This window comes from Accipiter gentilis, chromosome 8 (genome assembly GCF_929443795.1).
Source record: "Accipiter gentilis chromosome 8, bAccGen1.1, whole genome shotgun sequence".
Classification (NCBI taxonomy): domain Eukaryota; kingdom Metazoa; phylum Chordata; class Aves; order Accipitriformes; family Accipitridae; genus Astur; species Astur gentilis.
The window spans coordinates 38543601-38555907 of record NC_064887.1 but is presented as its reverse complement, the minus strand read 5'-3'; the positions used below and the strand labels follow the sequence as shown (position 1 = coordinate 38555907).

The following is a 12307-nucleotide window of genomic DNA, read 5'->3' as shown; positions in this document are numbered from 1 at the left end:
TCACACCTCCTCCAGCCTGTCCAGGACCCTTCCTACATGGCAAAGCTCACCCGATCCCAGGCGGGTTACCTGCGCTGCCAGATCAGGTTCCCAGGCCTGGGGATCGCCTTACGGCCGTGCCAGGAACCAGCACCCATCTATAATTCAGCAGTGCCAGCAGTGGGATGCGGCGGGCGGGCAGGCACGGCAGGCAGGCCCAGGAGGGCAGCCCCATGGAGAACGGCGTGCGGCAGGAGCCAGGGACCCCTGAGCCACCCGCTGCCGAGGGCATCCCGGCCCCTCGCCCCCCCCGTGCCCGCCCCAGGCTGGTGTTTCACACGCAGCTGGCCCACGGCAGCCCCACGGGGCGCATCGAGGGCTTCACCAACGTCAAGGAGCTCTACGCCAAAATCGCTGAGGTCTTCAGCATCTCGCCCACTGAGGTGAGGGGGCTGTGGTTGCCAGGGCGTGGGGAGGGGGCTTTGCACCCGAAGGGGGGGATGCCAACCCCGTGGCACCGTCTGTGGCCAGCTGTCCTGCGGCTCCCCAGCTGCTTGCAAATGCAGCCCTGAAAATGACCTGGAAAAGAGCGTTTTCATCTCGGGGCTGTCTTGTCTCCTCTGGGAAGTGGTTGGGTGGCTCCGTGCCTGTTTCCCTTCCTGGCACACAGGCAGGGAGCCTGGGCTGCCTATTCCCTGGCTGATGCCAGCTGCCGTGTAGCCTGGAGCCGAGGGAAAGGCGGACAGGGATGGTGCAGTGCTGGGCCCCTGGGCAGGCTGGGTGTCCCCGGACCCCTCTGCTCCAGCAGCACCCAGACCTGGCTTTATCTGGCCATGGCTGGCTCCTGCCCCGGCACCACCAATGCACCTCTGCCCTGCCGGGGTATCCCCAGCCCCTGGTGACAGGGGTTCCCTGGGGCAGATCCTCTTTTGCACGCTCAACACGCACAAAGTAGACATGCAAAAGCTGCTGGGGGGACAGATCGGCCTGGAGGACTTCATCTTCGCCCACGTCCGGGGTGAGACAAAGGAGGTGGAGGTGACCAAGACAGAGGATGCGCTTGGCCTCACCATCACGGACAACGGGGCCGGCTATGCTTTCATCAAGGTGAACCCTTCTGGGGGGCTACGCTGGGGCTGGGGGCAGCCCTGGGGGCTGCAGCCCCATAGGGTGACATCCCCTGCTGGCACCCCATCCCTGGCATGGTGCTCCTTCCCTGACTCCCCCCACTGCCATCGGTCCCCACCGGGTCCACCCTGGCCCTGGGGGCCTTCCCCGCCATGATGCAGTTTGGGGGGGGGGACCCTCCCTGCCTGACTTGGTTGCTAAAGGACATGGGACCACGGAGGTGGTTTTGTGTGGGGCGGGATGGGAGCTACGATGTCTGTCTGTCCTTCCTGTGGTGCCACCTTGTCACCGTGTGTCCCCCATCCCCTTCTACGGTCCTCAGAGAATCAAGGAGGGGAGCATCATCAACCGCATCCAGACGGTATGTGTGGGTGACAGCATCGAGGCCATCAATGACCACACCATCGTGGGCTGCCGGCACTACGAGGTGGCCCGGATGCTGCGGGAGCTGCCCCGGGCTCAGCCCTTCACCCTCCGCCTGGTGCAGCCCAAAAAGGCTTTCGGTGAGTCGGGGTGTGGGGTCCCCCTGCTCTTGTTCTGAGGACTGGGGGACCCCTGGAAGGAGTGTGGGGAGACTGATCCTCTGTGGCCTTCCTGCCCTGCAGCCCCCTCCCCAGGGACCGGGTGCCCCCCAGGGTCCGCCACCCCTGTATGCAGCCCTGCCCTGCACCCCAATCCTGTGTGTACCCTGTACCCCAGGGGCACCCCTGTATGGCACCCATGTGGGGACCCCTTGGGGGGGTCCTCACACCTACTTCTGCTCCCCATGGGCACCCCCACTTCTCTGTGCACACTGTCCTGGGTGCCTATGAACACCCTGTAACTGTGCGCATCCCCACCCTGCACCCATGGGTGTCCCTTATGCCCACGCTGCCCATGAGCACCCCCTCCCCACACACGGCTCACCCTGCGGTGCCCCCCCCCCCCCCCCCCCGGGGTGCTGGGACATGCATGGGCTGGGGCTGGGCGATGGCCAGGGTGATGGGCAGCGAGGGGCAGGAGGTGCCAGGCCCTGCCTGCACCCTCACCCCCCCCTTTGCCTCCACCACCCTGGGGTGCAGATATGATCGGGCAGAGGACGCGGAGCAGCAAGTCCCCGAGCGAAGCCAGAGTCGTCAGCGGGAAGGAAACACTCCGGCTGCGGGCGCAGGGCCCGGCCACGCTGGAGGAAGGGGTAAGACCCACCTAGAGCCCCCCCACCCTGAGCCCATGGATGCTCACAGTGTGACTGGGGTGGGGATGAGCATCCCCATGCCGCAGGTGAACCCAGCACTGCACCTCCACTGGGTGCATTGCTGGGAGCCCACGTGTGCGGCACCCCTGGGCACAGCTCTGTGGGAGTGTGGGGGGGTCCCTGGGCCATGCCTCCACCCCCTGGCACCCACCCGCTGGGCCTCTTGCCCCCAGCCCACCCCCTTCGAGGAAGAAGCCGCCAGCCGAGTGGATGATCTACTGGAGAGCTACATGGGCATCCGCGACAGCGAGCTGGGTGAGTGGGCAGGGTGGGCAGGGGGTGCCCATCCCGGACCCTCTCCCACCGCTGACCCTGCCTCTTCTCCTCCCTAGCCTCGACGATGGTGGAGGTGGCAAAGGGGAGCCCCAGCGTGGCCCAGCTCGCCCGTGGCTTGGACTCGGTGCTGGGCGAGTTTGCCTTCCCCCAGGAGTTTGTGGCCGAAGTGTGGGCAGCTGTTTGCCACCCCACGGAGGGGCAGGAGTAGCTGGGGGTGGTGGCACCTCTCGTCCGTGTCCCATCCCTGTGTCCCCCACCCCATCTGGGGCTGATGGTAGTGGTGGGGGTCCCCATCCTCCCTCCCACTCCCTCCTGAGCTGCACCCAGGTGTGTCCCCTGGGTTGGGGGGAGGACAGCAGGGTACGCGGCCCACCCCCATCCCCAAGGACCCCCCCCTCCCCCCTCACGCACCCTCAAAACGTGGCGGGAAGTGGCCGTGGCTCATTAAAGCAGAGACTGGAGGAGAAAGGGCTGTTGCTCTGGCCGGCAATGGGGCTGGGGCCCCTGAGGTGTTCACCCCCAGGAGGCACGGAGAGCTGCACGAGCTATGTTTTATTGGGGGGGCTCACTCAGATGGGGACGGGGAGGGGGGAGCAGCCCCGCGCCCCCTGCCAAGGGTAGCGGGCTCAGGGGAGAGTCCATAGATGCAGGTGATGGGGACAATTCATTAACCTGGGGGGGGTGGGTGGAATGGGAGGATGGCTTGTCCCCCTCCCCTGGTGCATGTCCCCGGGGGCTGCTACTGCAGGACAGAGTCAGTGGTGAGCTTGCGGCGCAGGGAGGGGTTGAGCATGGGATAGAGGGAGATGATGGAGGGCCGGGGGCGCAGGCTGGGGTAGATGCGCTGCAACACGGCCCGTCGGAAGAGGATGTAGACCCAGGGGTCCAGGATCTGGTTCCAGGTGACCATACGGATGTAGATGAGCAGCATCTTCTGCGTCTCTGAGGGCAGCATCTGGACCCGGCCGCTGGCTGGCAGCTGCTGCAGGACTGTCTGGATGATGAAGATCTGGGAGGGGGGAAGGGGGCAAGGCATCAGCTGGGGGGGTCCGCACAGAGGCCATGAGCTGCCCCAGAGTGGGTGAGATGATGAGGGTCCAGGCAGGGCATTGAGCCTGTTGGAGAGGGGTCCCAGGCTGGTTTGGGGCACTCGCTACTGGGGAGCACCCGCTCTGCCTGCGAGCGGTGCTGAGCCCCAAAGCCCATCACCCAGGTGGCAACCCAGGGTGCAGAGTGGTGGTAGGGGCACACTGAGACCCAGGGCCTTGCCAGGAGGGACACGGTGGGGGGACCACACTGAGACCTGGGACCTCACCAGGAGGAGCGTGGTGGGGACACCAAGACCCAGGAGGGACACGGAGTGGGGGGAACACCGAGACCTGGGCCCTCACCAGGAGCACGGTGGGGGACACACACACCAAGGCCCAGGTCCTCACCAGGAGGGGCATCCAGCAGATGGTGGCAATGATCATGATGCCCACGAGCTGCACCATCATCTCCACCTCGCTGTCCCGACGCCGCTGCACCGACTCCCGGTCATGGTAGACACGGCAGAGCGTCACCACGCTGACTGTGTTGAAGATGAAGGAGAGCAGCACGGAGAAGATGCCCAGCAGGGCGAAGAGCAGGCAGAAGATGACGTTGCCGGTGTCGGGCAGGAGGGTGAGGAAGCACCAGGAGCCGGGGTACTGCAACGTGTACCGCCCCAGCCCCAGCACTGGCAGCAGCCCCAGCAGGCACGAGAAGCCCCACACCAGTCCCACGATGGACCAGGCACGGCGCTTGGAGATGCTGGTGGAGCGGGAGAAGGGGTGATTGATGCCGAAAAACCTCTCACCGGCCATGGTGGCCCCCAGCAGCAGCGGGCACTGCCCAAAGAAGACCATGGAGAAGCCGAGGAAGTTGCAGAGGTGGCAGCCAGGGTCCACCTCAGCCCAGGCGAACTTGATGAAGTGGTAGGGGATGATGACCGAGGCTGTCACCAGAAGCCCCATGAAGTCTGTGACCACCAGCCCACAGAGGAAGACAAGGAAGGAGGAGCGGGCCTGGCTGGACAGCTTGCGGGAGGAGCTGAGCAGGACGCAGAGGGCGAAGAGGTTGGAGCAGAGGCCGATGAGGCCGAAGGCGGTGGAGAACCAGGGTGAGGTGATGCTGGTCTGTGCACTGGTGCGGCTGTCGCTGGCGTTGAACACCCCAAAACACGTGTCCGACTGGCCGGCTGCGCTGCCGTTGGGGGGCTCCATATCCCCCCAGCCCATCCCACTGCTTCTGGCAGCTTCAGGCATGCTCCTGGCTTAGCTCCATGGTGCGTGTCCCCTGCCGGTGCTGGCTCCAATCTCACCTTGCTCTGCAGGGACAAGGAGGGGGGGAGTTTAGGGCTGGTCCCCCATGGCCAAGTCCACCCATCACCCACCCTGAGCCTGCAAATGTGGGTGCAGGAGGAGTGGAGGGCACCAGCCCTGCAGCTGGCCGGGATTAACTGTCCCTGGCTGCGAGCCACGTGGGGCTGTTGCCACGAGGCCATAATCTGGTGTGGTGGGAGTTTGGAGAAGAACAGCACTGACAGCTCGGCTCTGACGGCACTGGCTCCCTCTTGACCCAGGGGGCATATGGCCAGATACCCCCGGGGCCACCTGCCCTCTGCTACGGTGGGGGGGACCCACTCTGAAGGCTGAGGTGTGCAGACACAGGGCGGCTGCACCAGGTCCTGATCCTGACACACTCCCCCCATCCCCGCGCCTTCCCCTCCACACCCCCGGCTCAATGGGAAGAGGCCCTGTTCCTGCCGTATGGTGGGGAAACTGAGGCACAGGATGGGATGTCCATGCCTGGAGCTGTGTGCTGCACCCCCTGGCGCCAGCACCGCAGCCAACCCACAGCCATGGGACACGCAGCTGGCTTGCACGTGTGACAATCCCATTCTCCCCCTGCTGTCCCCACCACAGCTGGATTCAAGGGTTTGCCACCAGGACGTTGGCCCGGTGGCCATGGCAGGGTGCATGAGGATGGCTGCGGTTGTGAGAAGCCTGGTCCATGCCATGCTGGCTTGCTGGGCAGTGACCCAGCCCTGGGAAGCATCTGGGAAGCCCCAGGGCTGCTCCATCCATTGTTAATTAGTCCAGGCTGCAACTGGGATGATGTGGGATGGGGCAGAGGCATGGTGACAGTGGGAACTGGACACCCTGGGGACCAGACCGCCACAGGGACCAGGCACCCCAGGGACCAGACCCCACAGGACCAAACCCTGACCGGGGACCAGACCCCTCCTCTCCTTCTGGGACCCATTTCTCCAGGCTGTGGATATCCTTGCCACCCCGTGTGCCCCATCCCCACACCACTGGCTGACACCATCCCCAGCTCGGTGGCCCCCATGGGCTGCCTAGCTGTATCCTGACCTGCCGCTTTTGCAAAGACCCCACTTGTGGACCCCCTCGGCCACGGCGGGTCCTGGCATCCCTGCCACCCTCCTCGTGCAGGGTGGCGCTGCCACCTGCCCTCTGTCCCCAAGTCAAACCTCAAGCCAGCCCCAATCGGCGCCAAACCCAGCGGCTGGTCCTGCACCCAGCCCTGCTCTGCATTCCCCATGTCCTGGGTGAGCCCTGCACCGTGTCCCGCAGCCTTACACCCTCCACTCGCCAACCCCTCTCCGGCCCCTCGTGTGAGGACAGCCACAGGGCCGGGAGCCGCCGCGCACACCCGAGGCACGTGCCCATCCCACAGCCTGTCCTGGGGCTGGGATGGAGCCAGGCATTGCAACATCCTCCGCCGGGGCCACATCCAGGCGGGCTGCAGGGCTGAGGGTGCTGGAACCCACCCGGCATGGCAGCACCCTTACCCTTGTCATCGGCCGCACCGTCAGCCCCGCAGCCGCTGGGGAGCGGGGAAGGGCCCGGGGCTGGCGGCGGGGGCACATCACCATCGCCGTCCCCATCCCTGTCCCGGCACGGGCAGCTGGCAGAATGTGGTGGTGATTCACTGCTGCAACGCGAGGACGGCCCCGGCTTTTTCCATGAGACAAGAGTGAAAACTTGCCGCTGTTTGTTTTCTCCAGTCCCTGAGGGACAGCAGTGGCAGCCCCAAAGGCGTCAGGCCCCTTGAGACACGCGGTCAGACCTCGGTGTGAAGGTTCCGGGTCCCTGAGGAACCGGCACCCTTTCCTGTGTCCCTGGGAGGTGGCCAATTCCCACCTCCTGCCCCACACTGATGCCATGGCTCTGAGGTCTCGCTCCGGCTGTCCCTCGCCATGTTCCTGCCCATGCTCTCGAGGTGCTGTCCCCAAGCATGTCCCCCCGCTCTTCCCTGCTCCAGGGTGTTCCCTGCACTCGCTCCAGCATGGCCTGGGGATCAGGACCCCACGGGGCGATGTCACCCTACCTCTCCCATCACCCAGGGACTCACAGCCATGGGATGTGCTTGCCTGCTGACCGTGTGGCAGTGTGGCAGGATCTGACCCCTCTCCCCACAGTGTCCAGAGTGGGGATCTCCCCGTGGTGCCACCGTGGCCAGGCAAGGATGCACCAGCCCTGGCAACTCCACGCCGCATGCCCCAAACCCCACCATCATCCACATTCCCTCCCTGTCTTGTCCTCCCCTCCTGCCCCAGTGCAACCATGACCTGGACCCTCACCCACCCCTTGCTGCCAGCAGGGCTGGGGACACTGAGGACTCTGCCCCAGGACGAGCCGTGATGCTGAGGTGGGATCAGGGGCTGAACAGCTGGCTGCTGCCCTGCGCAGAGCTGCCTTGGCCAGCCAGCCTAGGACCACACAGCACTTAGAGGGAATCAAATATTAAAGAGGGGCCATTTAGCGCCAGCACAGCTGGGAGAGAGCCGAGCCCCCGCGTGCGCCAGAGCAAACCAGAGGCGCTTACGGGAAGGGGCTCATGTGAGGGCAGGGGGTCCTCACTCACCATCTCTCCCCCCACATCGCGGCAGCCACCGCAGGAGGATGCGCGTGGGGATGGCAGGTCCTGCAGAGGAGAGACCTTGAGCCCGGTGCCTGTCCCCACCGACCCTGTGCAGTTAGGTTTGGGGATACTGGCTCCGGCAAAACCCTCTCCCAGGGAGATCCCGCAGGAGCAAGGGTTTGGCTGTGAGTAAAGGCAAAGGGTGCTGGAGTAAAATCCTGGCAGAGAGGAGTTGTCTCCGAAATGGGCCGCTGGAGGCTGAGAGGCGCTGGCAGCAGCGGCGGGGACAGTGCTAATGGGGTTCTTGGCATCGCATGAGCCCATGGGCTGGCTTTACATCACAGATGCACCGCGGGCTGCCCTGCCTCTGCCGGGCACCGCTTCCTGCCCTGGCCACATCCGAGGTTAGCAAGGGAAAGGCGAGAAGCTAATGGGGTGCACAGAAGGCTGCTCCTTATCAGCACCCCAGCCCATTGCTTCCCCCGGCCTCCTCAGGCAGGGCTGGGAACAGGGCTGATAGGATCAGGCCAGGGCAGGGGCTGAGAAAGGAGGTTTGCTGGGCAGCAGGGCACCACACGCCTGCAAAGGGACTCCAAACTGGGCAGCAGCGACTCCCCCTGCACCCCGTGTGCCCCCTCGGCCTGGGCTCTGCCCCCTGGGACGTGGTGCTCTGCTGCAGGGCAGCTGTGTAGAAGATGCTGCAGGGTGCTTTGCATCTGTCCCTCGTGTGTCCAGTCCCTCCTCTTTGCTTGCTGAACCTCTCCAGGGACAACCCTGTCCCACCTTGTCCTGGAAGGACAAGGACTTTGCAGTGTCCCTTCTGCCTCTCATGCCTGATGTCCCTTGTGCAGGTGGTCCCATGGGACGCCATCAGGCACGGCCGCTCCTGCCAGGGACCGACACGGTCCTACCGCCAACCATCCCCCAGGCTGAGGCTCTCTGGGCAGCAGATCAGCTCAAGGCCATCAGCTGGGACGGGAAAGGCGATGGCCACGTCATGGGGATGGAGAGCTGGCAGGGCCCCAGCGTCCTTTCCCAGACCCACAACCATCAAAGGGACCCGCTGCTGGGGCAGATGGCCTGGCCTGAAGCAGGGACATTTTTGGGACATCCAGGACAGAAGCGGTGACACACCAGCAGGTCCCTGCCAGGCATGGTGGCTTGTCCTCACCTGTCCCTGCTGTGGCCCATGGCAGAGGTCCCCAACCCGCTCACCCTCCGGGCTGACTGTGGGACAGTTGGCACAGTCCTTGTCCCAACTTGTCCCCGGAGCAGGGCAGGCGGTGGCGGTTGGGAGACCACCCTGGGGTGCAAGAGCTGGGGCTCAGCAGCGCAGCGCCCTGGGGGGGGGTGGCAGCCAGGGCTACCCCCCTCACACACACACACCCCCCACACCCCCCCCCCCGCAGCATCGTGGCATCTTGGCCGCCCAGAATAGCCCAGAATAGCCCCGGCCCTTTCCCAGCAGCGCAGCGGAGCTGGCGGCAAACTTTGCCAGCGCAGCCCCCGGCCACCCCGGCCCGCTGCACCCCCCCCAACCACCACCCCCCCCAGGTAAACCCCGCTCGGAGGGGCAGGATCCACTCCGGTGGGGAAAGCCCCGAAAGCAAATCCTGGTGCCGTTGGGGGAGCGTGGGACGTGTCAGCCCCGGACACCCAGCCCAGGGGACAGACAGCCGGCAGGGAGCGGTGGCACCGCGTCGTGTCGTGTCCCCCCCCCCGCCGTGGGATCACCGTTTCCACTCCCCCCCCAAAACGCACCAGCAATTCGGGTTCCTGTGCAAACCGGGCGGCTGAGCCAGCCCTTATCGGCCCGGCCCAGCCCCGCGCAACCCCCCCCCGTCCCTCCGTCCCGGCCCTCCAGTTCGTCCGTCCATCCCAGCCCCTCCGTCCGTCCATTCCCAGTCCCTCCGTCCGTCCATCCCAGCCCCTCCGCCCGTCCATTCCCAGTCCCTCCGCCCGTCCATCCCAGCCCCTCCGCCCGTCCATTCCCAGTCCCTCCGTCCGTCCATCCCAGTCCCTCCGCCCGTCCATTCCCAGTCCCTCCGTCCGTCCATCCCAGTCCCTCCGTCCGTCCATTCCCAGCCCCTCCGCCCGTCCATCCCAGCCCCTCCGCCCGTCCATCCCAGCGCTGCGGTCTGTCTGTCCATCCCGGCCTTGTGGGCTCTTTGTCCCTCTCAGCCCCCCACCGCCCCACCCCCGGCCGTGCATCCCCCGGCCCCTCCATCAACGCCTCCCCCCCCCCCCCCCCCCGCCGACCCGGCCCCTACCTCGGTGCCGGCGGGAGCCCACCCGGCTCGGCTGAGCCCGGCTCGGCTGGAGCCGCCCCCCGCGGGGCCGGGCTCTCAGCAACCCCCCCCCCCGGCCCCGCCCCGCACCCCCCCGCTACAGGCTCTGGATCCGGCCCCGCGTCGTTCCCTTTCCCCCCGTTGCCGACGGGGCTCGCCCCGATCCCCATCACCCACCTCCCCACCCGAGTCCGGCCACACCGGGCAGCGACCCCAAAACCCCCGGTAGCATCCCCTGGCGCTGAGCCCCCCCCCTGCTCCCCGTTTCGGTACCCAGAGCCCCGCCGGCCTCAAAGGTGCCAGCACCCACGGGTGGGCCGAGGGGCCACATCTCCCGGCCTCACCTGTCCCCGCTGGGCTGCGAGAAGGGGCTGGTGCTGAGACACCCCGACCGCGCCGTCCCAGCTATATTTAGCGGGGCCAGGCTCTTATCCGGGTTACTCATTTGTTTACCCGAGACGGATTCCTGCGTCCGGAGGAGGGGGGGGTGAGTCTTGCCGTGACACCCTCCCCGTGGGACCCGCATTGGCCCAGCTCTGCTGGGCTGGTACCGCAGCGGGGCCTCGTCCTCCAGCCTGGGAGGGGGATGTGGCCGCTGACCCCCACAGCGGGCCCTGAGACCTGGGAAGTGGGAGGCAGCGGCTCCTGGAAGGAGGGTGGAGGAGGGCCGAGATCCCACGCAGACGTGAGGGGGTGCCCCTCCAGCTGCGTCCCTTGGTGTCCCCTGCTGTCCCTACCCCAGGGGATGCAGCCGGATGCAGCCCGGGGGTTTTTGCACACTGGGGGTTTTTCCCAGCCCAACTGCTCTGAAGCTCACTGTGTCACTGCACTGCCCAAAACCACGGCCAGCCAGGCTTGCAGGGTGGCACGTCCCCAAGCACTCTCTTGCGGGGGCGTGGGAGTTGCAGGACGCGGGGGACGTGATGGCCTCCACCGCTGCTCTTCATGGTCTGCTGGGGAGGGCGGAATCCATCCCTGGCGCTGGCGTCTCCATCTGGCGCTGGAGCACTGGGAGCGTCTGAGCCCACGGGTGATGCAGGGCCACCCCATGCACCCAGCATCCCATCGAGGCCAGTGGGGCTGGGGGTGCAGGTGGCCGGGTGATGCTCAGAGGCCCGAGCAGGAGGTTTTCCTGCCACTGCCTTGGCACTGCTGGGCTGCAGACCCCATCCCTCGGTGTGGAGCGAAGACTGTCAAAGCAAAAGCCCAGGAGGAGAGTGAACAGTTGGAGCCTGCAGAGCTGGAAGGTGGCTGGCCCTGGCAGGGGGAGGGTGCTGGGAGCAGGAGCAGCCTTGCCATGAGCGGAACCTGGCTCAGAAGCCGGCTGCCGTGCCCGGATGCTGCTAGGGTGTGCCGACCCTCCTGCCATCCTGGCCCCCCGTGCAGCTGTGCTTACAGAGGATGTGGGCACCGGGGTGCCAAAAGCAGCTCTGCACCAACCTGCCACCACCCTGGCATGAACCTGGCTGAGCTGCTGCTGCCGTTTCTGGGAGCAGAAAAGAGTTGTGCCTCTCAAACCCAGCCCAGGGCTCTGCTGTGGCAAACCACCAGGCAGAGGAACGTAACCAGCTCCCCCTGAACTATAGGGGAGATGTGGGGAAGAGCACTGAGAAGCCAGGGCTGGAAAAAAAACCATCTCGGGCTTCAGTTGGATCCAGCCCCTGAGCCAGCTGCAGTGGGTGCTGGCTGCAACAGCTCCCAGGGTTCAGGCTCTTGTGCCCCCACCAGTGGCTCTGTCCAGGCCTCAAAGTTAGGGGTGCAGGGAAAAGGCAGCGCCTGGGAGGGGACATGGACCCTGTCCAGGCTGGGGACACAGAGGGATGTTTTTGGGGGAGTCCCCCAACCGTGTGTGGGTGCCCAGGAAGGAGAGGGTCTGTGGGCAGGGGGGCTCTGCCAGGCACTTAAGCAGGGAGGGCACCCAACCACTGGGTTTGGGTTTTTTTCCCCCTATTTCCTCCAAAGCCATCCCTGGCTGGGCCTTCACACGCTTCCTGCACTGAACTCAGGCCCCGCAATCCCCCTGTGCCAAGCAGCCGCTCAACGGCTTTAAATAACCCACAGGAAGGAGAGGCCGGGGGGTTGTGTCCCGGCGCAGCCGCCGGCCAAGGGATGTCCGGCAGGATGGGGAAGGGGCACCCGCACACGGGGCCCAGAGGGTTGGGGTCTCCCCTGTCCCCGGGCAGGCTGAGCCCCGGCCCGTGTGGGTGGCTGTTGCAGGCGTGGGAGCCCCTCCTGAGCGTGAGCTCCCACGGTGTTTGCAGGGTTGGATCCTGCCCGCGATGCCGAGAGCAGTAGGACGGGGCAACCCTCCTGAGCTACGGGGAGAAAACAACAGCCGACAGCCGTAGGGCAGCCCCTGAGACCAGGGAGTCCCCACACCGCAGGGCTGGCTCTGTTCTGGTGCTGGGTAACCTGGGCAGCCCCTGAGCCCCTCCGCCGTGGGGCTGTACCGGGGACAGGATGCAGCGAGGCCCGCAGGGAGCAAACAACCTTG

At 66.1% G+C, this 12307-nt stretch overlaps 2 protein-coding genes across 7 annotated transcripts; one reads left to right on the top strand and one right to left on the bottom strand.

Annotated features, from left to right (window-relative positions):
• The first annotated feature begins 106 nt into the window (after positions 1–106).
• GIPC3 (GIPC PDZ domain containing family member 3) lies at positions 107–3005 on the top strand. Its single transcript, XM_049808727.1, has 6 exons — positions 107–422; positions 901–1086; positions 1430–1610; positions 2169–2281; positions 2515–2596; positions 2674–3005. The coding sequence occupies exons 1-6, from the start codon at positions 165–167 to the stop codon at positions 2823–2825; spliced, it is 972 nt and encodes a 323-aa protein (XP_049664684.1). The 5' UTR covers positions 107–164; the 3' UTR covers positions 2826–3005.
• Positions 3006–3154: 149 nt separating this feature from the next.
• On the bottom strand, positions 3155–10209 carry TBXA2R (thromboxane A2 receptor). 6 transcript variants are annotated; one of them, XM_049808721.1, is made up of 4 exons: positions 9796–9855; positions 7249–7588; positions 4054–4964; positions 3155–3626 (listed from the first exon to the last, which is right to left on the bottom strand). In XM_049808721.1, exons 3-4 carry the CDS (start codon positions 4900–4902, stop codon positions 3357–3359), a joined length of 1119 nt encoding a protein of 372 aa, XP_049664678.1. In that variant the 5' UTR covers positions 4903–4964; positions 7249–7588; positions 9796–9855; the 3' UTR covers positions 3155–3356. The 6 variants fall into 6 exon arrangements, with proteins under 6 accessions (XP_049664678.1, XP_049664681.1, XP_049664680.1 ...); XM_049808724.1 differs by lacking the exon at positions 9796–9855 and having other exon boundaries at positions 7249–7389; positions 7529–8891; XM_049808723.1 differs by lacking the exons at positions 7249–7588; positions 9796–9855 and adding an exon at positions 10158–10209.
• Between the last annotated feature and the right edge of the window lie 2098 nt (positions 10210–12307).